Here is a 24,435-nt window from a genome sequence, read left to right as displayed (position 1 = left end):
TTGCATTCTTCAATGTAGATGGCTTGCGCGACAGAGGAGCAGAGGGTGCTGCAGTAGGTCCCTTCTTGGCCGTTGTAGATGTGGTCGATGTGGTTGCCGAAGGGCGAGTGGAGGTAGACACCGTTCGAGTAGTGCGAGAAACGCTCGACGCTGTCGGTTTAGTCAAGTCCCGAGCCGACGCAGAAGGACGCACAGTTCTGGTAGCGGGCTTAGCCGTGGGGTTCAGGGAGGTCCGGCTCGGCTTCTGTGTCGCAACTTTCACGGGCTCATGCGGAGTGGGTTTTGCGGTGGTAGATGGCCTAGACGCCCGGGTAGTCTTGGTTGTGTGATCAACAGTCTTGGCTGGGGACGTTGGCGTACGGGGGTGAGTGGGCGACTTCGTAGCAGGCTTCACAGGAGACGACCTTTTCGCCACCTGGATCGCAGCTGGGCGCGGGGTTGCAGTTTTCTTTGGGGAAGGGGGGTTCGATGCCGCTGCTGTGGACGCGGTGGTGTTCTCGGCAGGGGTGTTCTCCTTATCTTCCAGCGGCTTGGCGTCCTCTACTAGAGGCGTAGCGACTTTCTCCATGGTTGACTTCGGTGCCTCCTCTGGCTCCGTCGTGGATGGAGCAGAGGTCCTCCATGGGAAGCCATTGCCCGTGGGTGACAAAGGGCTCTTCAAACCACCTTCCATGTCATCCGAGTGAAAGCTCCGCACTCTAGTTGGGCCGGCGGGACTGTCGCTGCGCACACTGACACTGCGCAAGCCTGCGAGAGGGTTGGGCTGAGTGGCACCGTCAACAGCGACGAAACTCGCACGGATTTTGGACAGAGGCCGAGCAGAGCCCGAGTTGTCAGAGCCGGCAGGGGATCGACCTCGCGAGGGTGGTGAGGGAGCGCTGGTTTGGTTGGTTTCGAACTTAGCGAGCAGGCTCCGCACGCCTGGATGACCACCGGTGTCATTCATGATGAATTCTGGTCGGTAATAAAGGAGCGCGGGCGCAGAGTGTCAGGAGAGAGCTGGGGTGCGGATCGTCCCGGACCGGATGCCTGGGGATCGACAGAGGAGCGGAGTTGACTGAGGGGAGAAAAGGGAGGTAGGCAAGGGCGTAAATAATATTTAGTGGCGATCGATGGCGGAGGGGTAGCAGCGATGCCACCAAGTAGGGAGTTCAGACGCGCTCCAGAAGGGGAGGGAGAAGAGCGAGAGCGTGTGACGTGATATAAACAGAGGCCAACAACAAAAAACAAACGGGAGGGAGACGTGGTTTGGTTCGGGTTGGTGGGGGGGTCAAAGCTAGTGAGACAGGTCAGAGGTGGTTGGAGGAGATAGAACCATGGTGGTGAGCAACAACAACACAGTGAGTAGATGCAGAAGAGGAAAGCATTGAGTGGTTTGGGCCAGTGATCAGGGGCGGCTATTTCCAATAACCATGGTTTGAGTTGAGGAGTGAAAGAAGAATGTAAAGAAGCAGGAGGAGGAGGAGGCGTGGAGAGAGAGAGAGAAGGGAGAAGAGAAAGAGGAGAAAGGCCGTAACAGCAGCCGAAGCAGCAGAAGAAGAGGAAGAGAAGGAAGCCAGAAGGCGAGAACGGGTCGAAAAGTGGAGATGACCGGACGCCGGCCTCAGGCACAGGGTTGGTTTTCAGGGGTCGGATCCGCGGCTTCACTTTGATTGAAACAAGAAACAAAACAAAACAGAACAGAACAGAACAGAACAATTATTATTATTCCAATTATCACTTCCATCTCTCTGTTCCTTCTTCCATTTCTTCCTTCTAGTGGATACTCCTGCATAATAGTCCCACGTACTATTGACCTCCTCAGAGAGTAAATTCCAAACGGTGCAGTGGTCAACAAACACATTCATATGCAGGCGCCTGTTTATTCTCAAACTTCTTCCTCGCCCTTGAATCAGCCATCAGTCAAAAACAATGATGGCGGTGCGCCCTTGCCAACAGTCTTTTTCCCCTTCCCTACCAGAACTTCATTGCTGACGCAGATCGAAGCAAGCCCGCTTGCCTCGACCCCTCTCTGGGGGGAGGGCCCCTATGAAACAAACGTCAACCAGTGTGCTTGGAACTTGAACCAATTTCTCCCTTTCTTCCTGTCCCAAACAAGGCTGACCCTACACCCCGGCCATTGTCACATACTCCTGTTTTTTTCCCTTCCCCTCCAATCCCCGGATAAACTCCCTCAATCCAGAGGCGTGCTATTCTCTACGTACTTCGCACTTGTACGGAGACTCAGTAATACTACTCAGAACTAGTGGCCGAGCTCCCTGCAATCTCCTGCAGTCGCGCCGAAAAGTCACCCCACGCCCCTGGACTAAAGGCCAGCTTGCAGCTCCCCACGAGCGAATCAGCGGGTTATGGGCATTCACCACTGCCCGGGAGGCACATACACACCATGCATAGGATGGGTCCCAGCACAGCACTTGCAGACAACTCCCGAGCCAGCATGGCCTTCGGGAGGACAGGGAGTCTGCCGCAGGGTGGTCAGGAGGCATGTGCGCCCAAACGCTCCATAACTCTCTGTATCGACATCGTTGGCAGTTGCCACTGATTGACAATGTGTCTGTCTGTCTGTCTGTCTGTCAGTCCGTCTGCCCCGTCCCGCATGGCTGATGCATTGCAGCTCACTCCTCCCTCCCCGTCTGCCATCGTGTCCCTGCATGGAAGAGGGGCTCGCAGGAATCAGGACCAACCGATGAGGAGGGACGATCGTAATACCATTGACACCGGACTGTGCTTTAGCGCTCTTCTAGAATCATTCGTGGAAGGACTCTGCTGGCTTAGTGCTTCTTCTAAACTACTCCGTAGTACTACGTACGTAGTTGGGTTGTTTGACCCCGGTCGGTCGGTGACTGGACTTTACCTGTAACTATACGAAGAATCTCCACACCTCCTTTTTTTTCCGCGCTGCTTGCTGGCTGCCTTGTCCACCAAATCTCTTGTTCGTTCGCCCAGTGCAAGGTCCTTGCATGCCACGTGCCATAGCCTTCATCGTTTCTATTCCAATGTTGACTTGAGGGTCAATATGGACAGGAGTGACCTTCCCAGCAGCAAACAACCGTTGTTTGCCGGGACAACCAAACCACCCAACAGTCAGGGCAGGAGCACCGTCCGCCCCCACGCGGGATCAACCTTATCCTAAGGCATGAACAGCTTCTTACTATGTACTATACTATCGTCTATACTGATGCTCGATCTATCTATAGCACCTAGTTTTGTAGTGCAGGACTATCCTTAATGCAACACTATTTTCTTCCCAGCTTCTACGACATAAGAGTCTACGGCTCACAGCGTCTGACTCAACTGTTTTACACGTGGCCAATGTGAGAGCCAAGGATATATTCCGAAACAAAAACCAGACCCCGTTAGCATGACACCAAACAAGACCAAAACACAGATCGTATCGTCCCAAACCGAGCTGGTACACGCATGCAAGTCAGACGGTACATAGTCTAGCTGTAAACAGTGTAGTAAATGGAAAATGCTCATAGGTCAGCCGGGTCCGAGGGCAGCAACACCTGCATATCCGCGCCCGCAGCCGCATCCTCCTCGGGCTCATCGGTGAGAATCCCAATGCCACTGTCCAGACGCTTACGGTGCTCGCCCCGTCCAGCCTCCACATCGATAAATCTGGTCATGCTGACCGGTGTGATAGGCTCGCTGCCCAGTGTGGTACTTTCCGACTGCAGTTCATCAGACCGAAGCTCCCAATTGGCGGCTCGGACCTTGGCCTTGCGGCGTTCGTTGCTGACGGTTTCTTTCATTCGAGCAAATGAGCGTGCTTGCTCCGCAGCCCATGTCTCCAGAAGATTGTCCCTAGCTTCGGTCTCAAGCCGCAGCTGGTGCTCCAAGCCCACGTTGCTCCGCCGTAGACTATCGATCTCTGACTTGGCACCCGCGAGTGATGTGTTGAGCTCTGCAACGACAACGTTGAGGGTACCGATTTCCTTCTCACATTGTTCAAGTTGCTCAGCCGCTTCCTGTTCGAGACTTTCGATTGCCTTCTGACGCTCCAACTCCAGTTCCTCCACTCTGACGCTCAGTTGGCACGATCGAGCACGGTTTTGTTCAACAGTGTCTTCCAATTCGCGGATGCGGGCTTCACGGTCTGCAACTGTGCCCTCAGCGACGCGACGCGCATTTTCTTGTTCTGTGACTTGTATTTGAAGCTTCGACACCTGCTGACTGTAAATGTCGCTGTTCGTGACTTTATCTGATTCTAGCTCTGTGACAAGTGTTTCTAGGCTCCTGATCTCCTCGCGATACCTGTTAAGCGCGGCATTGAGTCTGTCAATACCTACGGCCTGCTCCTCTCCTTCTTTTTCTAGCTCCTGCATCCTCATTCGTGTATGGAGCATGTCGCTAGCAGAGCCGGCAATAGACTCTTCAAGACCGCTGATCTTCTTGCTCGCTTCTTCGTACCGAGCCAGAAGGTTATCGAATTGAACACGAAGGGCTCTTTCCCTGTCACTAGAGCCCAAAGCCCTTGCGCGCTCATCTCCTAAGCTTTTGATCAGGATCTCAATCCGTTTGACCAAAGCACTAAGAGTCGCGCAGCCGTCATTCAAGCCTATATTCGGGGTCTCTCCAGGAATCGCTCGTTCGAGACGCAAGCGTGCGGAGCGGAACTGATCGCGCATGTCTGCAATGATCTCTTCGGCGTGCATTCCGGGAAATCCCAGTTCTGACAACTCCTCATTGATAAAATTCAATGACTGCGTGGCATCCGAAGCTCGAGCAAGGGTCTCAGCCAGACTTGGTATCAGTTGATCTACGAAGTCTGGCGGTGGGGAAGTTCGATGAAGATGAGGCTCAAGCGTAGTTCCACCAAAGGACGCAATGCGAAAGCGGCATGCTTCGAAGAGGGCGCGTTTCTCTCTCCTAGCAGTTTCAAGGTCTGCGAAGAGGGCATGGATTTCTGCCCCTGAGTCATGGTCAGGAAGGGACAATTGAGTTTCCGCATCCGCATTCGGGCTCCCGCTTCGCAAGAGTTCACAACCATCTATGCCAAAGCGTGGAGTTTTCCATAGAGATCTGAGATCAGGTGAGTCCGAGATAAGCATCGTTTCTCCGTCAAATCCGCTTTCATTGACGATGATTGTGTGGTTCTCGGTGTTGGTGACACTGGAGCTGTCGACGAGATCATCCCTGGAGAAAGAAAGCTCCTGTCTCATTCGATGATTCTCAGACTCCAGACGCTCGGCTAGTGACCGAGGGGAATCGCACGAGGGTCCGCCAGCCGGTTCCAGCGATGCGCCTGTGGGCAGGCGCTCGATTCGCTTGACCGAATCCAGCTCTTGCTTCAAAGAGTCACGTTCCCGCAGCAATGTCTGCAAGGTTCGCTCATAACGTGCTGCGTCCCTCTTCTCGCGCTCCAACTGGTTGATCTCATCACTCAACCCAACTCGCCGGATTCTTCGTTGCGTCCGCGAGTCCAGAAGCTGTCGAAGTGGCGTAAATTGAAACACCTGTTCCACACCGGCTGACGAAGAGGAGGCCGGGGAAGGCGACTGAAAGCGGGTCTTGCGGAGTGGCGTGGAATGGCGTCGCGAGCGGCGACTTGGAGAGCTAGCCAAAGGATCTATATCCGCCCGTTCTTCAAAGGAGGTGCGTAGCATGGCGGGCGTGAGCCCAGTCCCATAGTCGGAGCCGTCGTGTAGCTGAGGGCCTGGATCGGAGAAGCGGACCTTCTTCCTAGGCTGTCGCCGACTCTTGGAAGGAGTAGCGGTGGCATGAGCGCTATTGGACTGACGAGTTGTTCGTTGAGTGGACGCTGAGAGTTGAGGCTCTGGACCGGAGACAGAACCGACCCGGCGTTTGCGCCCGGACTGCTGTCTTGTTTCAACGACCATTGCGTATTGGCCCGGCGGGGTACAGTACAGTACACGCTTAGGTCGTACAACAAAGGAAGATCAGTGATATAGATATAGTATCTGAGTTACCAGTAGGTTCCGCTCGGACAGAATAATGATAGAAACGTGTTGCAACCCGAATGAAAATGCAGTGGTGCAGTTGAGTGCATGAAAGGCGATATAGGCGATATAGGCGATATATTACCGAGCAACGAAGGCAACAGAGCGCGACAAAGTATGGAACCGCAACCTGGAGGCAACAGGGGCCACCTGGCAGAGTATATTTTGATATGATTTTTCTACATTCGGCAAGGGGTCGATCGTGCCGAGGGCGAGGGCGTGCCTTCCTTACGCGTGATGGACCCAGGGCCATGTCTCAATTGGGAAAGCGTAAACAACATCCCGAGCTGGGCTTAGCCTGGAGCCTGGAGCCTGGGGCCTCCCGGGGATGCCTTGCGCCCATCAGGTGACTGTCTCTGTGCCTGGCGATGGGGTTGTGTGTGTGTATGACATGTGAAAGGTTCACGGCCATTTGCTCGTTCATAATGACCGCAAGCTACGGAGTACTGACTTAACTAACGTTATCACTTCTGCGTCATCAGCTCAGCTCCATTGATGGATGATTACAGTGGATCAACCATAGTTCGGGCACTTATCAGTCCTAAGCCTGAGGACAAAGGCCTCCCTCCCCCTGTCAGATTACACACTCTAAGTTGCAGTGCGGTAGTTGCTTTCTTATCGCTCCCAGGGAACGAAATTTGGCTCTGCACATCACTCACTTTCTCTGGCCAGAGCAAATGACCGTCGTTCCCCAACTTCATCCCAAACATCCCAAAACTTGGGTTCGTTTCCATGCGAGACACTGCAGGCTACCAATTGATCAAGCTCCCTTACTTCCCCTGACTCAAATGTCCCAAATGTCCTGGTAACAGCGTTGCACGGTCTCTGCTGCGTGGATGATGAGGTGATGCGGGCCTGCTGCGGGTGATGTCATGCGATCTGACTCTCCCCTCGCCAGTCGAAGAAGCAACAATCCCTAACACTAACTTAAAACATGCAGATCGCCTTTGTCTAGATATCTCTTCTCCTTCCCGGCACCCTCTGCGAGCTGTCATTTTTGAAGTTGACTGCGCCCTCGACACACGCTCCACAGTCCTTCTCCACGCCCAAGCCACTGCGATGGCCACTACGTCAGCCAGTTGGTATTCGAGCCAGGCTGCTTTGGGCGAACCACGACAGACTTCAACAGAGCAGAAAAACGGGCTGCAGTCCTCCATAGCCGACCTTACCTCCGAGACTGAAGACATCATGGAAGGTCCCATCCTAAAGCTCCCCCCAGAACTAGTCCAGCAGATTCTGGCTTATCTGTCAGCCCAAGAGCTTGCCCGTGTAGCCGTTACCTGTCGCTCTCTCGCGGATCACGTCAATAACGAGCTGCTGTGGTTGAATCTGATCAACTCTTACTTGCCCGAGCCTATTCATGACCCTGGCCTTTTCGACTCCTTCCGTAGCCTCTACATTGCCCACCATCCCTGCTGGTTTATTCCTAAGCACAAAGTCTGGTTTTCCGACACAGAACATACAGGAAATCTGATTCTGGCGCGGTATGATCATCGACGCGGGGTGATCGAGGCATACCGGGTCATCGCAGAGCGGCGCTCTCATCAATTTCAAATATGGGACTGGAACCCCGATGTTATCATACAAAGCTTTGATCCGAGGGTCAGTCTATGGTTGGACGACCCTGTCCTTTTGCTAAAGCCCCAGCGCGAGGGGCGGTCACGCTATCTGCAGGGAGAGATTCGCATGCCCATGGCTCTTGAGATGCAGCATGTCTTCAATGCCTTTTCACCCTGCTCAAAATATCTGCCTCCAGACCTCGATGGGAGTAAGCAGTGGCCACCACCAACCATCCCGAGCAATCATCGAGTCTATCGGGATGTCGAGCAACAGCTACCAGAGTGGGAGCGCAATCCTCGACAGCTAGAGGAGATGTCAGAGTATGGTTTCCGGATCCGAAGGTGGGCGCATTTTCGTCTGGGGGTTCCCATATTCGCCGCAGGTCGGAATGAGACCCTCTCGACATTTGCCACGCTCGACCCTGCAGTGTACACGCCAACACCGCGCAGGCCATACCAAGGCATTTGGGTTGGCGATTATTCAGCCCACGGCTGCGAATTTCTGCTTGTGCTGCAACGCGACCGCGATGGATCGCTCGCGGCGGCCGAGCCGACTGATGGCGAAGCGACGCTACAGGGAAGCCTCGAGGCTATCAAGCTGACCGGTGACCCAAACGTACCACGAGGAGAGATCTCCTTTGCAGCGGATGACATCGGCCCTGGCGGCCTGGTGCGGATTGCTGACGAGGGCCTTTTCCAAGGAGCACGAATCGTGCGCAGCCGAGGCCATGTGGCGGGCCTTGGCTTCCGTGATGGTAAGAACTATCGTTCCGAATCAAGTGTTTGTCTACTCTGACCCGAGTTTCTAGATACTTTTATCTCGTCTCAACTGATCCTGCTCTCAACGGACTGTGTGGCTCACTACTGGGAAACAATGGGCCACATCTCTTACTACCGCCGACTCGATGTTGATGCACTACTCCAGACGTGAGGCCGACTTGTTCCAAACATTACGTATGGGCGCATCATGTCATTTATCTACTCTTCTCCATTCTTGAAACCTACCCAGTTGCATTGCTTTGGTGTCTTACATTGAAGCACGTTAGCGCTTCAACAACGGACGTGGGCCAGAGCTCAGCATCGTGGCGGAGTGACCGTTCCCTCCATGGCAGAGCACCCATTGGCTCTTGGGATGGGTGGCTCAAGTCTCAGTGATGTCGCTTGCATTCTCAGCCCAGCCAATCTGCGAAGGATGACTGTAGTCGAGATATGCATCGGTTGTCGCGGATAAACCAGGCGTGGTACGATATCTGTTTGCTATCGACATGAGTTTATGTACATTGGTAATATCAAGGAGAGCGCCAGTGTCAGGTACACGAGTGAAGAGACGACTCAAGGTGCACAGATAATGAAGGATATTCCTAACGCCATGATTTGCTGTTGCAACACCAACCGAGCGGGATCCCCGCCGTACGATCACCATGCATATACGAAACCGACCCGGACGCGTGGAGGATCACCCGGGCTTGACGGGGAAGAAGAGGGAGGGGGTGGGGAGTTCTTTCCTCTATCCTGCCGACCATAACCGAAACAGGCATGTAAACGGGCGCTGCAGCCGATTTCGACATCGAATTTCCGTTCCAAGTTCATCGACCCTGCCACTTCATTCACGTTGAGACAGAAGAGAAAGAGGGGGCAGCCGACTCAGCCGCCGACGATAATCAACAACCCTCTACCGTCTCCGCTCAAACCAGCTGGTCGACCCGAGGACCGCCACGGACTGGTCCATCACCCACTCGCCCACGCCGAGGTACTTGTCGATCCACTGCTTGAAGTCCTTGTTATCGGTGATTTTGTCGGTTTCGAGACTGGGGCTGTGAAGGACCCCCACGCACAACCCGGGACAGGGGCAGGCGTGAGGAAGATGAGTTAGCGTGATGTACGAGGTGTCGAATACAACCCAGCCTCAATCCTCGGAGGTTGAGGTTTGCACATGCGCGGGAAGCGGGAGGAGGTTTATTACGTTAATCCAGTCGACCGCTTGATGCCGGCCAGAAAGGCGGAGACTGGTAGAAAGCGAAGGGCGGGTTAGCATCACTGGTGGTTCGCTTCGCATCCGAACTTCTGCCTCCTGCTTATGGCTGGGGCACGATAGGAGAATAAGAAAGAGAAACGTACTGAGTACCGCATCAAAAGCGTAATGACTGAGACGACCCAACTAGTAGCCCCGACCAACCGGTCATAAATCAGTATACACTTATTCCCCGGGCTCGCATATGCTACCCCCCGCTTCAGATTCCTGGCGAGTAAGAAGATGAACCCACCATCTTGAAGTATGCGTGCGTGCGCGCGTGGTATGGTACGATCGAAGTTGCGGCTAGATAGATCGACAATCGACAATCGACAACCCGGGAGAGAGAGGGGAAGGAAGACACTGGATATCTGCGCCGTTAGCTACACTGTCTGTTTCTCTCTCTCTCACTCTCTCAGCCAAACAATACCCGACTCCACTCACAGTACTAAGAAACGTGGGCTGAAAACTCAGGCGCTGCCTGTAGGCTATGCTATCGGGTAAGTTCAAAGTGGACGGTCCTGCTCGGAGCGGAGAAATGAGGAGTTGAAGTGGAAAGATGGTGGAGAAAGGGAACTGCAGTGGACGGGCTCACGTGCTTCGAGGGCACATGACGTGGGCGAGTGATCTGTCCAGACTGTTCGTGGTTTAGGCACCGGTGGAAAGGCGGTGAGGAATCGGAGGCTGGTTCACACTTCACCTACTAGGCACTGCTGGTGGCTGGGAGATGGGTGGCTGATGGGCTATGGCTGAGGGAGGGGTTGTTGTGGCTGTGTCGCTCGCTTTTGTTGGTGGGAGGGGCTGCAGAAGCCGGTGGGGGTTTGAAGTGAGGTATCTTGATGTGTGGATATGACATTTAAATTAAGATGCTATCCATTATCTTTGGGCTGCTTTTGATTGAGGCAACTGGGTATTGTGCTCTACAGTACATTGCAGGAGTCTTGTAGACCATATTTTGGACGGCATCTCTTGTCTGAGAGATTGGGAAAGTTCGAGTAGGTCTAATGGAGAAGCTGCACTTATGCACTACATCAACTGTGAAGAGGAAGACAGCTGGGTATACTACTGTAGTAACTGCCCGCCGAAGACAAGCGCTGAAAGAAAGACATGGTCGGCGACATTAGCGATCCTCAAGTGAGGACCTAGAGGGTTGCGTTGAACCAGATATATGCGTCTACAATCGATGATAGAACGCAATACAGCCCATAAGAGGGTACATCGCTCTTATCTCCACAAGACACCCCATAGCAAGCGACAAGCCACGAATACATGAACCAGACACCAAGCCTACTACAGCGTTAGTTCAAAAATGTACGCAGTATAAACCAAGACGCAAAAGCTCACTCCCATCCCAAACGCGAGGCACCAAGCGGAATCAACAACCACCTATCTCCGAGTCCAGATTCAACTGCAAGTAAATACACCCAACCGGTGTGGACCGGAGTAACTGCCGTGCGTGCCGGCCAGGCAAGAAACTCCGCGCACCGGGGCTTAAAGTCTTAAAGTCTCTGAACGGAGAAAGCCAAGTGCGGGCCGCCGCGGAGAGTATGCCGCAGAGTGCCTGAGGCAGTGACGGCCTGGTCTCTGAGGCAACACAGGTACAATGGGTTCACCGGGAGTCCCGAGTCGGCAACCGAAGCCTGGGCTCTCGCTATCAAGACATCGGAGATGCCTGGTTGGCGAGGTTCCTTCTGGCCAATCGGAGGTGGAAGAGTATAGATGATGTTGAGGACGGAAGTACAGTACAGCTACCTGCGATACACAGTACGGATATACATAAGTATGATAAAAGAGTGAAGTAGTGATGATCGGATGTGCATGGTTGGCTTGCGTAAAGGGAGACGAGACACCACTAAACGGCCATGTAGATTGATGCTGCTCTTGGTTGCCTGAGAGTGTGCGTGACGGAGGTCTCCGATCATCAGTTCCCGGAACGGGAGTCACACACACGAACTTCATTCTGTTTGCATGCCATCGGACACGACCATGTTTTAAAATTGGACTGATTGTACTGAGTGAGCACTGTGCTGAGGCATATTGTTCAGCCCTACGGGTTGGTCTCATCCACTTCGGCTCCATGTTCCCAGCAAAAAGATGGGAGATTCGTCCTCTGCGGCACCTGATTGATCGAGGTGATGGGCATGGTGGGGATGGAGTCTCCTCCAGTGGTTTTGTCATGTGGTCCATGATCCATCGGGGCAAGCTGGTTCTGGACGGAAAGCACCAAGTGACAATTGTTGGCGATAGACTAGGAGGATACTACGGAGTTGATAGGGCAAATATCATGGATCATGGATCCCTCCTCAACATGGAACCGAATTGGGAGAGTCGCCAGGGAGGTGTGCCTGAGGATTCCGCTCCGGTTGGCGGCGGGGTTCTAGTACAAATTTAAATAACTAGTACCTAGTACTGGATGTACACTGTAGCTGGCAGACTGGATGGTCAAGTACAAAGGATGATCCTTTTTTTTTGATGAGAATTACATGTTACTCGTGGGCCGTAGATAAGTTAGAGTTGCCATAAAACAACAACAATAACAACCAAAGCCATTAATAATAGCAATGAGCTCAGTTACGTAGAAACGAAGGGGGGCGTGGGCGACTGGAGGACCAGCTACCCGTGGGGAACCGACCGAGAAGCTGAAAAGGGAGCTGGTAAAAACGGCTGCCAACATTTTTCCAGACCGAAGAACGGACCACTCATCCTCACCCACACCCCTCTTGACCTGCTCTGCTCCAGTCTAGTCGGTCGCTCACTCACCGGATCCGCCGCTGTTCATCTTTTCTTTCCTATCTTTCCTCCCACCCCACCCCACTCTCTCTCTCTCTCTCTCCCTCTCTTCTTCCCCTTCTGCTTCTTCTCTTCCTCTTCTTCTCTTCCTTTCTCTCCAAACCTCTCCTCCCTCTCCAATTTCACTCACCTCTTCTGATACTTTTTTTTTCTATCCGGTTCAGTAGAGACACCTTATTCAAAATGGCCGCCAGCTCCTCTCTCGACCATCTGAGCAACCGTATGAAGCTGGAGTGGCACTCCAAGCTCAACACGGAGATGGTCCCCTCCAAGAACTTCCGCCGCACCTCCATCATCGGAACCATCGGTACGCTCATCTCCCAGGCGCATTGCATTGATTGTCTTGCCGTAGAGCTTCAGCAACCATGATTTCGTCGGTTACTGACATTGCCCCGCTTCTAGGTCCCAAGACCAACTCCGCCGAGAAGATCAACATGCTCCGCAGAGGTACGTTGGTTATAGTATTCGACTCGGGGGGCTCCTGAGAATTAACCTGTGATCCAGCTGGTCTTAACGTTGTTCGCATGAACTTCTCCCACGGTTCTTACGAGGTGAGTACTTGGTCTGCAGCCACCGCTCGGTCCTGATGCTGATTTTGACAGTACCACCAATCCGTTATCGACAACGCCCGCGAGGCTGCTCGCACCCAGGAGGGCCGGCCTCTGGCTATTGCTCTCGATACCGTAAGTGCTTCTAACCAGGCTTCACGATCAACGCATCTGACCCGACCGTAGAAAGGACCTGAGATCCGTACCGGAAACACCGTCGGCGACGCCGATATCCCCATCAAGGCTGGCCACGAGCTGAACATCACCACTGATGAGCAATATGCCACTGCCAGTGATGACAAGAACATGTAAGTCATTCCGCCGTGGGTGATTTCCGCGAGTCATCATCACGTCATTTGTGGGCGCACTCGAGTCAACGGAGACTGATCTGCATCCCCGTAGGTACCTTGACTACAAGAACATCACCAAGGTGATTGCTCCCGGCAAGCTCATCTACGTCGATGACGGTATCCTGTCTTTCGAGGTTCTGGAGGTCGTCGACGACAAGACCCTGCGCGTCAAGTGCTTGAACAACGGCAACATCTCCTCCCGCAAGGGTGTCAACTTGCCCGGCACTGATGTCGACCTTCCCGCTCTGTCCGAGAAGGATATTGCCGACTTGAAGTTCGGTGTCAAGAACGACGTCGACATGGTCTTCGCTTCCTTCATCCGCCGCGGCAGCGACATCCGTCAGATCCGTGAGGTCCTCGGCGAGGAGGGCAAGGAGATCCAGATCATTGCCAAGATTGAGAACCAGCAGGGTGTCAACAACTTCGACGAGATTCTCGAGGAGACCGACGGTGTCATGGTTGCCCGTGGTGACCTTGGTATCGAGATCCCTGCCCCCAAGGTGTTCATCGCCCAAAAGATGATGATCGCCAAGTGTAACATCAAGGGTAAGCCCGTCATCTGCGCTACCCAGATGCTCGAGTCCATGACCTACAACCCCCGCCCCACTCGTGCTGAGGTGTCTGATGTTGCCAACGCCGTTCTCGACGGTGCCGACTGTGTCATGTTGTCTGGTGAGACCGCCAAGGGTTCCTACCCCGCTGAGGCCGTCAAGATGATGTCCGAGACCTGCTTGCTCGCCGAAGTTGCCATCCCCCACTTCAACGTCTTCGATGAGCTCCGTAACCTTGCTCCCCGCCCCACCGACACTGTCGAGTCCATCGCCATGGCCGCCGTCAGCGCCAGTCTGGAACTTAACGCTGGTGCCATCGTGGTCCTGACCACCAGGTAAGTGTCGCGCCTCTGTTGGATCGAATAATGTGCTGACATGCGATGTAGCGGCCAAACCGCTCGTTATGTCTCCAAGTACCGCCCTGTCTGCCCCATCATCATGGTCTCCCGCAACGCCAAGGCCTCCCGGGTAAGTCCATGTGTTCGGTGTGACAATCATGTGATTTGTGCTGACTCGATTTATCGCAGTACTCCCACCTGTACCGTGGTGTCTGGCCCTTCCTCTTCCCCGAGAAGAAGCCCGACTTCAACGTCAAGATCTGGCAGGAGGATGTTGACCGCCGTCTCAAGTGGGGTATCAACCACGGTCTCAAGCTCGGCATCATCAACAAGGGCGACAACATCGTCTGTGTCCAGGGCTGGCGCGGTGGCCAGGGCCACACCAACACCGTCCGTGTGGTCCCTGCTGAGGAGAACCTCGGCCTGTCTGAGTAAATTCTCGATCCCAGGATACCGGCACTCGACCGGTGGATGATGCGATGAACGACAACGATTGGATAATAACGCGCCAAGGGTGTTGTGCCTCTGGATATATCGTAGCACACGGTCTTTCTCATTTTCAAACGCGACGATGACGGACGACGGAAGACCCCGAGTAGTGGACACCCGACCGCGAGTGTCCACTGGGTCGGGGTTCGTTTCATGAGTCGGGGCGAGGTATGACCGAGCCGCACCTGGAGTGCGTGTCGGTTTTTGCTAGACGTCTATTCTTCTTTTACTCCCCGCCCGCGCGCACTGGAGTGGGAACCAAACTGGAGGTATCAGTTGTAATCTGCCTGCCATCTCTTTTGACCAGATCGAAATCTTAGCCAGTACATATTCGGGTGGTATTTTTCGCTTTGCTCCAGATGCTGCGATCCCCAAAAAGCTAGAATTAATGAATTCCTTCTTGCACATGTCAATAATTGATCTGCTTCAGTATGATGCATTCTTCTTTCCATGTAGTGGATCTAGCTGCGTATGTGTTAGTATCCAAGCTGGTCGTATCCAACCTGACTCTGGGTTAGTATTCAGTAAGGGCGAGCAAACACGCTCGCTGCATCTCACGCCAGCTTCTCAATCAGGTAATAACCCGAAGCGTTGCGAAGAGTGCGAAGAGTGGAAACACCGCAGGAGGGTAGCAGTTGCAAGTTAAGAAAAGAAAGATGACCTTGCGGGGAGCACAAGAGGGAAGGAAGGAGCGAGAGCTGGGGGAGGGGGGGTGTTTGTTTAATTATGGAAAACCGATTACCCCGAAAGACCGAGGCTCACTTTTCCCAATTCCATCTATCCTCAGCTCCCAAGGAAACATTCGGGATGTTGGTTAGTATGAGTCTGAGTATACGGGTGGTGGTGTACGCGCCCCGGGGGACATGCAAACACACGACCCATACCCAGAAATTCCAGCAGCAAAAACGAGGTGAACGAGACAACAACGAGGAGAAAGATCTTAAAGAATAAAAAGTTGCAATGCGAGCAAACTGCGCACCAGAAAAGAAAAAAAAAAAAAGAAAAAGTTCCCCTTGCATGTGGGTGGTGGAGGGGCAAATCAAATTCCCGCGTCGATGCATCCCGAGTTTTCCCGGGATCAGCCGGTAAAAGGCGCCTGCGCACCGTTGGAGAAGTCGGGAGAACGGAAGTTTTGGTTGCGCTCACTGTAGGTTTTGCTGCTGGCCCGGCCCGGGGCCCGGTTGGGGTTGATGCGAACTACCTACTAAATACTAAATCACCGGTGAAGGTATTCTTCTCTTCAGTCTTCTTGTCATGGTATAGTACGTGAATTTAGGATACTATGTTGATCCTATGGTAGATAGTGGTGTTTCATTCAATGATCATGATCATGCCCAAGCTGGTCGCTGGCTAATCTATCAAATTCCATTATTACATTAAGGAGAGGGACCGAGTGAAGTCGCCCGCTTGGGGCGAGCTCGGTTTATATGCAATTGCAAACAAAGCCGCTTCGTGTTTTCCATGCTCAGTCGCTCACATATCATAGCAAATTGAATCAAAAAGCAGGTCAATGCGGAAAGAAGGCAGTAAGTAACGAAGAAGGAACGTCGGTTCTTTTATACATCACTTCGTGTCGTATCGTCGTGTCCGTTATGTATGTATGCATGCTGGTGGTAATGTTCATATAGAAGGGGATGCGCAAATAGATAAGTGTTGCCGTTCTTAGGAAGCTGGCAGATCGGTTCAGTGTGGCGTTTCGTCAGCGGTCTCACCGTCGACGACTGAGTGACTGGCCTGGCTCGGGTAGTGCTCGACCGGAGCGTATCTGAAGGCCTGGGGTTGTTGGAATTGGTGCCAGCAACTATTAAGCAGTTAGCATCGTCCCGTAAGCATGATTCCAGTGAACAGTGGCCTACCTTGGTGCTTGAAGTACATAGCGGGCCATCGCCTCCCTGAAGCGACTCTTATACTCCTTGGGACTGGTGACAGTAGGTCGATTTTTGCCACCACCGGCAAAGCCACGATCCTTGATCCAGGATTCCAGCTTCTTGTCCCACGTGTAGGTGCGAATGCAATCGATGACTCCGACAACCAGTTCCGACCGATTCTCGTCGATGGCGATCATGAGAGAATAGTCCATCACATTTTGACGACCCAAAAAGAGGGTATCGTTCCAAACGCTTTGACTAAGCAGCTTCTTCGAATGCTCACGGACAAACAACGGCGTTTCATAGATGAAGTCGACCATGTTCTCGTCGAGAAGCACCTCGTTGCGTTCTCCGGTGCTTTGCACCTTGCGGTTCCTCATCGAGCCCTTGAGGTCGAAGATCCGCGTAGGGACTCGGTCGTAGAACAGGTTCTCCATCAACAGTAAGAACCAATTGAATTCCGTCCCCGTGGCAGGATTCTTGATAATCACCTGGTAGAACCCGAACATCTTGGCGATTGCGGAGGGCAATTCGTGGAATAAAGCCTCAGACATGATCTGGAAGTATGCAGGGGCGAACTTCAAGAACGCCTGGGTTTCAATGGGCGACAATGACTTGAGGATGAAACGGTCATCAAGGGTCTTCAGGAACAAAGACTTCGTCTTGCCTCCTTTCGAGTCCCACTTCGCACAACGTGAGAGGGACTCCACGATCCGCTCCGCGACACCGCACTTTCTCCGGAGCGCGTCGAACTGTTCGGCGTAAAAGATTTTACAAAGCATCTTGGCCTGGCCTTCTTGAAATTGATACTTGAGATGCGTGCCGGTAGACCGCAGCAGGGCGTGTTCCACCCTGGTTTCCTCAAAGGCCTCTATGCCCTGTTCTGGGCTTGCGCCCTTCTCCTCTGGTTCCTCAAAGCGTCGCTGGATGGCCGTGAGCTTTTCCTTGTAATCGGACGAGTCTAGCGCGAACGCTATTAGTGAACTTGGTTCATCCTCACGAACGATAATGTCACAATCAGCGAAGACATGGTCGGACATGGTGAGTGGGTAGTCGAGCGGAGTCCATCCACTGGCAGAGCGCTCGGACCAGAAGTTCGTCAGCATTTTCAAAAGAGTGCTTCTTTCATGTTTCGGGAACTCCTTGAGGTCCATTTGTTCATCTTCAGGAGACCCCTTGATCTCGTCATTCGAATCGGTCCGCTGCAGATCGTCGGTTGATGCTCCTCTATCTTCGTCACTGTGCGCATCTGCTTCAGCGTCTGACAAGTTGTGCTCCTCATGAGTACCATCCTCGATGCCTGGCTTGGTATCAGGAAGCTCCTGAGAAATGGAGTCTTTCCTGCCATCTTCCAATTCCTTCCCGAGTATGTCTTCACTGTTTCTGCTTGACTGGTCCAGAGGAATGCGCGACAAGAGCTCGTCGCCTTCGCCAGATGGCTCCCGCTCCTCTACTGCTTCCCTGACGTTCTTATAGACTTCCACGATGGGCTTGGAGGAGGCCAGAGGGAAAGCCCGGGAATGCGCTCCTTTAGCGGCACGCTGGGCTCTTTCACGTTGACGTTCCTTTTCGAACTCTCGGCTCAGTTGCTCAAAATGCCTCGCCAGGTTTGAGACCCGCGAGTTTCTCCGATTGGGAATTGAGCGTGGAATGAAAGATGGCCCGGGTGTCATCCTCCCGTTCCGCATGGCGTTGAAGCCAAACAATTTCTTGTCTCCGGGCTTGAACTTGGAATCTAAGGGAGGACTGGGCGTACCATCCAGCGGGCTCAACTTTCCCAGCCCAAGCTTCATGCCCCTGATAGGAACACCGTCGTACGCTAGCTCTTTTTGCGGCTGAACTGGTTGTGTTTGAGAGCGGAACAAAGGCGGAGATGCTGACTTCCCACTACGCCGAAGGAGACCTTCGGCCGGTCGTGGAATTGCCGACGGCAAACGGCCCGGAGGAGTGACTTTGGATACGTCTTCGCTCTTCTTCCTTGTGTGAGTGTTTGATTCATCGGGAGGTGGAGTCTCCGTCGGTTTCGCATCTGGCGCTGTGGGGATGACCATAGGAGGATGGGCTTCCACCGTCTCCAAAGAGCTTGCCACAGAGGGCATTAAAGCAAACGGTTCAGGCTGAGCCAATGGCGTTGCGAGATCGAGATGTTGGACCTCCTTTTCTGCCGCGAGCTCGGCTTGGGGAGGAGAGAAACGTGTGCTTACGGGGCTAGTTGAGATAGCCGAGGAGTCAATGTCCTCTCTGCTTAAGTCACTTCCCTGGCTGTGAGCAACATCCTTTCTGTTCGAGTGCTCCTCGACAACCGAAACGAGAACGTCCTGAGCCTTCTCGGGGGAAAGGGTCATGCGACGTGCTTGACGGATCTTTTCTGATTCGGGACTTTGTCCGCATTCGGTTTCGGTTGGAGTTGTTGGAGGCTCTTCGTTGGAGGAGATGGAAGTAGCATCCCTATCCAAGAATATTTTCTTGAGTTGCAAAGTTGCTAAACGTCGGATATCTTTCTCCGAAGGGAAGAAATTCTTCTCGAATTCGGCGAAAGCAGTGTCCCATTCAACAACCTTTTCCTGGACCGCTCGGAGGACTTCATTCAGAGGTATGACCTCCCAATACTGGGAATTGGTGTACTTCTCTTGAAGCTGTTTGACAATCATGGCGCTATCCTCATTTGCCTTTCGGTTCAGGTTCTCAATCTCCTTCTTGCAGTCTTCCGCCAATTTTGGAATCACGCTTTCAACGTTGATGCCCTTCAACCTGGCCTTTACCGAGGTCATAAATCTACTGATGCGTTGCTCCATTCTTTGATAGATCTCGTTCCTGAGTTTGAGGTCGTTGTCCACTTTCCAGGTAACCCGAGTCCGAGGAACAATGATCTCAAGCAAATTAATGGTATCGTAGTGAATGCGGATGGCAACATCCTTGAAACCGAAGAAACGGAGATGATCCCGCTGCAAGTCATGAGGGCAAACGCCCGCTCGGGCATGCAAATTCTTGTTCCAGAATGAAAGCTCTAGATATTTCCCGAAGGAATACTTCCAGGTGCTTTCGGACATGGGAAAGACCTGGGTTTCGTTGCCGCAGATCTTGCAGCAGCTCCACATTAAAATGGTGTCCTGAAGGCCGCGGAGCTTCGAGGGATATGGCTGGGTGAATATGCTTATCTGGGCCTCGCCGTGAACGTACTGACGGTGGTGCTCGAACATCCTCTTCTCGCAGCCGTTCGCAGTACAAACTGCGTTGGCATGTAGACAAATATCCTCTACATACTGCCCCAGCGTACAATCCGGTTCGAAAATTGCGTCACCGCCATGCTCATTGTAGTATTCCAAGGCGAGAAGATCTGGACCAGAACACGGAATCGATGTCGTTGTGCAGACAAGGCTGAACAGAACGACGATGTTCTGGTGCGCATAAGGATCGAAAAGACCGACGCTGCCAGCAACATAAGCCTCCCACTGTCGTTTCTGTGTTTGATAATGATGAAGCGCTCGGTCATATTCAGCATCATGAGCTGCGCGCAAAACCTCCTTGACCTTTAGCGGAGCTCCTTGCGGTGCCTCATGAACCATTTCGGGAGTAATGAGGATAAACTTTTGCGCCTTGGCCTTTTCATCTGCGGACAGTCCGGAGTCGGGATCTTGGTCGCGGAGACGCTTCAGGTAGGCCAGTCTGCGCTCCATCTCCCGAGCCCTCGCGAGCAAATAAGGAGGCTCAAATTTGACAAATGGCGAGGCAGACAAGATCTTTGTTTCATGGTCGTGGATGATCTCTTCGTAGTACGTCGGCATGGGAACATCATCTGGTACTTCGCTGGCCTCGCTAGGAGCCACCAATGCTTCTTGCGACGAATTGCTGGATTTCTTCTCGCCAGAGTCTCGGTCAAGTTCGCTCTTGTCGGGCTCGGTATCTGGCAACGACGGCATCTGCGCGAATTCGTCTCGCATCAGACATGTTTCGAGCTTGAGGTTGTAAACAACATATGCCATGAATTCAGTGATCCGCTTGACCTTGGCAAGGACATTTCCGTCTCCTCCCCGCAGGACAATCGTACAGCCGAGTTCTTTGCGGCAGCCCGACAGGTACATGTATGTCTTCTTCCGGCCATTGTACACATAAGTCTTGACGTCGAAGCTGCCACAGTCACTCGTCACAGGTGTGGTCACAAGCTTATCCATCGAAGTTATGATTCGCGTTTGAGTACAGCGAGAAACAGCTTCGAGGACCGACGATTTCACATTGTACGCGGTTGCGATATTGGCTTTGTCCAGAAGTTCGAGAGCCAGGCCAGACACGTTCTTCTCAACAAGGAGCAAGTTTGGTCGGAGAGCAGCAATGCGACTAACAAGATTCTCGAGGAACTCCCGTTCTTGACGAATCACGGGCTCCAAGCTCATAAAGTGCTGTTGATGCCGTGCGTACTCAAGTGGAAACGCGATAATCAAGATTTTAGGTTGCGGGATGCTTCGAGGCATACTCTTGAGTGCGAGGTTCTTGGTGAAGACGAGACCCGAGACATATGAGGTGTCCCCGGGCCTACCGCCTGAGATCTTCTTGAGTTTGATGTAGTGACGAATGTCCATATCATCGCCACCCTGCACATCGGGAACAACCTCATCAGCAGCCTTCAAGAGGATCGGTAGGAGAGCAGTTTCCCACTTTGACGCATTCGGCACCGAAGCATCTTTCAGGAGTTGTTGTAGAAGTCTTCGAACGTGGTGCAGACTAGCCTTGTTCAATTCAACCGGCGGCGCGCCTGCTCCCCTCATGGAGGAACTTCTCGTCATTTTGAACCCACTTGGAGCAATCCCTATGGAAAAGACATGAGCGACACTTGTCGGTTCATGTGGGTTGAAGACACTGTCTTTGGATGCTCTCGGGGAGTGACGCTGATGAACACTACTCGCAACGCTCAAATTGCGACGCCGAGAAGCCCGGGGCAAATTTACGGCTCTCGAGCTACTGAGACTTCCTTCATCACCGTCACGGTAAGAGAAAGTCAGATTCGTGGTGCTTCGGTCTCCGAAAGCAGACCGGCCCTTTTTCATCGCGGCGAGTAGCCCGCCAAAGGTGGTTCTCTCGCTTTCACCGCCGCTTTTAGACAAGGATCCTTCGGAGACTGCAGACAATAAGTTGGGCTGTTCATCAGCGCTGGAGGCGTCATCAGAAAGATACTGCGCCAAGTCTGGATCAATGATATTATCTTTATGGAACGCGGGAAGACGCTGTTCGCGGGTAGAATCATCTGCATGGCGTCGTTGGAATGGGGCTCTATCATCATGAAACGGTTTAAAGTTGCGAATATATTGCTGACGCGAGTGATGGCGCTTGTGGCCCATAGAATGAGGTCTTCCGCTCAAGGTAGACTTCAAGGATCTCGAGGATGTAGGCCTAGTCAGTGGCCTGTCTGGACTAATCTCAAGAACGGCAGAGCGGCGGTTGTGCCCTTCGCCTGCACGTCTCGTTGCTGGAATGGCCATAGTAGGAGTCTTCATGACATGCTCGATGGACTGAGAGACTATAGAGGACGTGTCGTCATCATCCGGCGGCATGCGTGAGTATATACTTGCACCAAGCTCAGAAACCCGAGGATTTATCACAATGGGGCTTTGTTCACTATCTGAAAACTCCGAGGAATCATCGTCATGGCCATTGATCATAGCCTCACAGGGTTTGCAGACACGAATGGTACCAGGTTGACCGAACCTGTCACCCGGAATGAGAAGTGTACATTTCGAATCAAAGATCTGGCCACAGGTCCGACAATGATGTTTGCGTCGGAAAGTGGAAAATGTTTCTCCACAATGGAAACAATCCTTTGCATTCTCATCTCGCATCCAAAACTCCTTGCTAAGTAGTTTGCTCCTTAGCTGAGACATGACGCCGTCGCCCCCACCGTGAGATCGCCGGCTTCGCCCATCTTGGCTCGAAACTCGTTCCACGGCCGTATTCAACGGAGGTAGTATGGGCGTGCCAGAGGTAGACTCTCCTGTTGAAGCCTGAGATTCCACATAGCCGGGTAAGCGACTGGCGCTTGATATAGAGAGCCTGTCGCCGGGTTTCTGTTTGACAGTAGCCTTCGCTGGTTCTTTTGACTGGGAGCTACCATCAGTCAGAGGCACTGAGACGTTAATGCCCGATGGCAATTTCCCTTCGGCCAGAGATCCTTCGCCGTGGTTCGGAACTTGGCTGACGCTGTTTGTCCTCGATCCAGAGGCAACAGTTGATCTTTCAGGCTTGAAAGAAGCGGCTGAGTTTGACCTCAATCGTTCATGGGGCAACGATATCCCATCTGGACCAAGATCAACCGACCTCTTAGCCTTACGCAATGGGCCAGGTAAATTGGCTTCTATATGTCCCTCCGACCTTCTGAAATAATCGGGGGGCTGACTGCCCGCTGTGGAAGATCTGCTAATTTCCGGGCCATCGTAGGTACTAGAATGCGACTTGATCTGCATAAGCGGGGAGTTCGGCAGACGTTGGCTCCAGCCTGACGAGCTTAGAGATGCGGTGTGAGGGCCTTCTTCCTTGTCCGTACCAGCGGAGTCAACTGTCTGCAAACTGTTGGTAGAGAAGTTGGCTGATGCATTACTTGAGTGAGGAGGTGGTTCTTTAACAGCGTTAACATGAATTTCCGTGACTGTAGGGTCGATGGCCAATGCACTGCCTGTTGTCTTTGGCAAGGGCGGAACGGGAGATTTCAAGGCCGGTTGTGGCAAGATGGAAGCTTTTGAGGATATACTCGTTGTCTTGGAAGAAACCTTGGAGCTCTTCGCCAGTCCCGACGGGGGTGGGCCATTTTGGGCGGAGAGGTTTCCAGGCACCGGCGAGTGTAATCTTGACCCTTGAGTTGAACCCGGATGGTACTGCTGCGACTCCGCGACCGAGTCCGGGGCCGATCTGGGGAACGAACGTTCTGACGGAAGCGGGCTTTTGAGGCCAGAGTCTTCGGCCGAGGTGTTGTTCGATGTTTTGCCCACGCCACCAACAATCCCACCCACTGATGTTCGGAACCTAGTATACAGTCCACTCAAACCTCCTTGCAGCTCGCCTGACAAGGTCTTCTCGTCGACGACCGAAGTCGGAGCTGGTGGACTAGTGAAGTCGTTGAAGACGGTGAGGGTATCGGACTGGTAGGCGGCGCTATGAATTTGATCGAGGGTCGCATTTAGGCTTTCGCGTTCAGCCTGCGTCGAGATAGATGCTCGAGAGCCTCGGCGACCCAGAGGAAGAAAGACCGACGATGCGGATGGACTCGACGTCCCCTGGGATCGTTGGGACGCCATCCAAGCTCCGTCACGTCTACACACACACGGGCGGCACAGAGAAAAGTATCTCCCGCGGGGGGGGGAGCTTATCGGATCGACCTCACAAGTTTATGAGGAGTAAGGGGTGGCAAACATTCGAAGTATCTTGCTGGGGCGGAGCTGGGTTGCTCGGTGATCGGAGTCTGTGCGGTAAGGATCCATGCATGAAGAGGTCGACTCCACATCATCTGGAGATGTTTATAACGAGTGGGTTTCTCGGGAAGAGGGTCGGTCGGACAGTCAGACAGTCAGACAATTCAGTTTCGCGTTCGGTCGAGGGACAAGAGGCAGACAAAAGGCAAAGTTTTGACTTTTGCTATGACAACGGGGGGGGGACAGGTGGAGAAGGCGACTCGGGAGAAAGTTGGAAGATAATTCGGTGATTCATTGTCTAGACTCGGCGACAGAGAGACAGAGAGGAGGGACAAGCAGAAGCCGCAAGGATTGGGACGAAGCCCATGACATGTGCCGCTGCCCAATGACGTGGTTTGTGGCACCGGCACCGGGAGGGGCTGTGGCTGGTGAAGGTACCATACTCACTAACTTAAGTTACGTACAGTAAGATTCAACTGATAAGTATGCGCCACATGGAAGGCGGTCAGACGCGTCAAATCGGCAAAGCTCGCGTTACACGGCGATCAAGGTGAAAGGGAAAAAAAAGCATGGT

General features: G+C 53.1%; 5 protein-coding genes across 5 annotated transcripts; 2 read left to right on the top strand and 3 right to left on the bottom strand.

The window, feature by feature from the left end:
• Positions 1 to 3,274: 3,274 nt before the first annotated feature.
• On the bottom strand, positions 3,275 to 6,085 carry BO95DRAFT_444622 (uncharacterized protein). Its single transcript, XM_025586922.1, has one exon. The coding sequence runs from the start codon at positions 5,841 to 5,843 to the stop codon at positions 3,477 to 3,479; it is 2,367 nt and encodes a 788-aa protein (XP_025440571.1). The 5' UTR covers positions 5,844 to 6,085; the 3' UTR covers positions 3,275 to 3,476.
• Positions 6,086 to 7,022: 937 nt separating this feature from the next.
• Positions 7,023 to 8,453, top strand: BO95DRAFT_367168 (F-box protein; the record flags this gene model as incomplete). The annotated part of the gene is made up of 2 exons (XM_025582777.1): positions 7,023 to 8,277; positions 8,332 to 8,453. The coding sequence occupies 2 exons, from the start codon at positions 7,023 to 7,025 to the stop codon at positions 8,451 to 8,453; spliced, it is 1,377 nt and encodes a 458-aa protein (XP_025440570.1).
• A 616-nt stretch (positions 8,454 to 9,069) lies between these two features.
• Positions 9,070 to 9,878, bottom strand: BO95DRAFT_190949 (DUF1748 domain-containing protein). The gene is made up of 4 exons (XM_025580946.1): positions 9,787 to 9,878; positions 9,641 to 9,680; positions 9,486 to 9,528; positions 9,070 to 9,330 (listed from the first exon to the last, which is right to left on the bottom strand). Exons 1-4 carry the CDS (start codon positions 9,787 to 9,789, stop codon positions 9,195 to 9,197), a joined length of 222 nt encoding a protein of 73 aa, XP_025440569.1. The 5' UTR covers positions 9,790 to 9,878; the 3' UTR covers positions 9,070 to 9,194.
• A 2,628-nt stretch (positions 9,879 to 12,506) lies between these two features.
• Positions 12,507 to 14,545, top strand: BO95DRAFT_367242 (pyruvate kinase CDC19; the record flags this gene model as incomplete). The annotated part of the gene is made up of 8 exons (XM_025582782.1): positions 12,507 to 12,630; positions 12,726 to 12,770; positions 12,828 to 12,874; positions 12,926 to 13,006; positions 13,058 to 13,179; positions 13,274 to 14,107; positions 14,159 to 14,240; positions 14,300 to 14,545. 8 exons carry the CDS (start codon positions 12,507 to 12,509, stop codon positions 14,543 to 14,545), a joined length of 1,581 nt encoding a protein of 526 aa, XP_025440568.1.
• Positions 14,546 to 15,904: 1,359 nt separating this feature from the next.
• Positions 15,905 to 24,151, bottom strand: BO95DRAFT_515915 (1-phosphatidylinositol-3-phosphate 5-kinase FAB1). Its single transcript, XM_025591781.1, has 2 exons — positions 16,456 to 24,151; positions 15,905 to 16,400 (listed from the first exon to the last, which is right to left on the bottom strand). The coding sequence occupies exons 1-2, from the start codon at positions 23,745 to 23,747 to the stop codon at positions 16,283 to 16,285; spliced, it is 7,410 nt and encodes a 2,469-aa protein (XP_025440567.1). The 5' UTR covers positions 23,748 to 24,151; the 3' UTR covers positions 15,905 to 16,282.
• Between the last annotated feature and the right edge of the window lie 284 nt (positions 24,152 to 24,435).

The sequence above is a fragment of the Aspergillus brunneoviolaceus genome (genome assembly GCF_003184695.1).
Source record: "Aspergillus brunneoviolaceus CBS 621.78 unplaced genomic scaffold BO95scaffold_48, whole genome shotgun sequence".
NCBI classification, from domain to species: Eukaryota; Fungi; Ascomycota; class Eurotiomycetes; order Eurotiales; family Aspergillaceae; genus Aspergillus; species Aspergillus brunneoviolaceus.
This window is presented reverse-complemented; position numbering and strand designations above follow the sequence as displayed.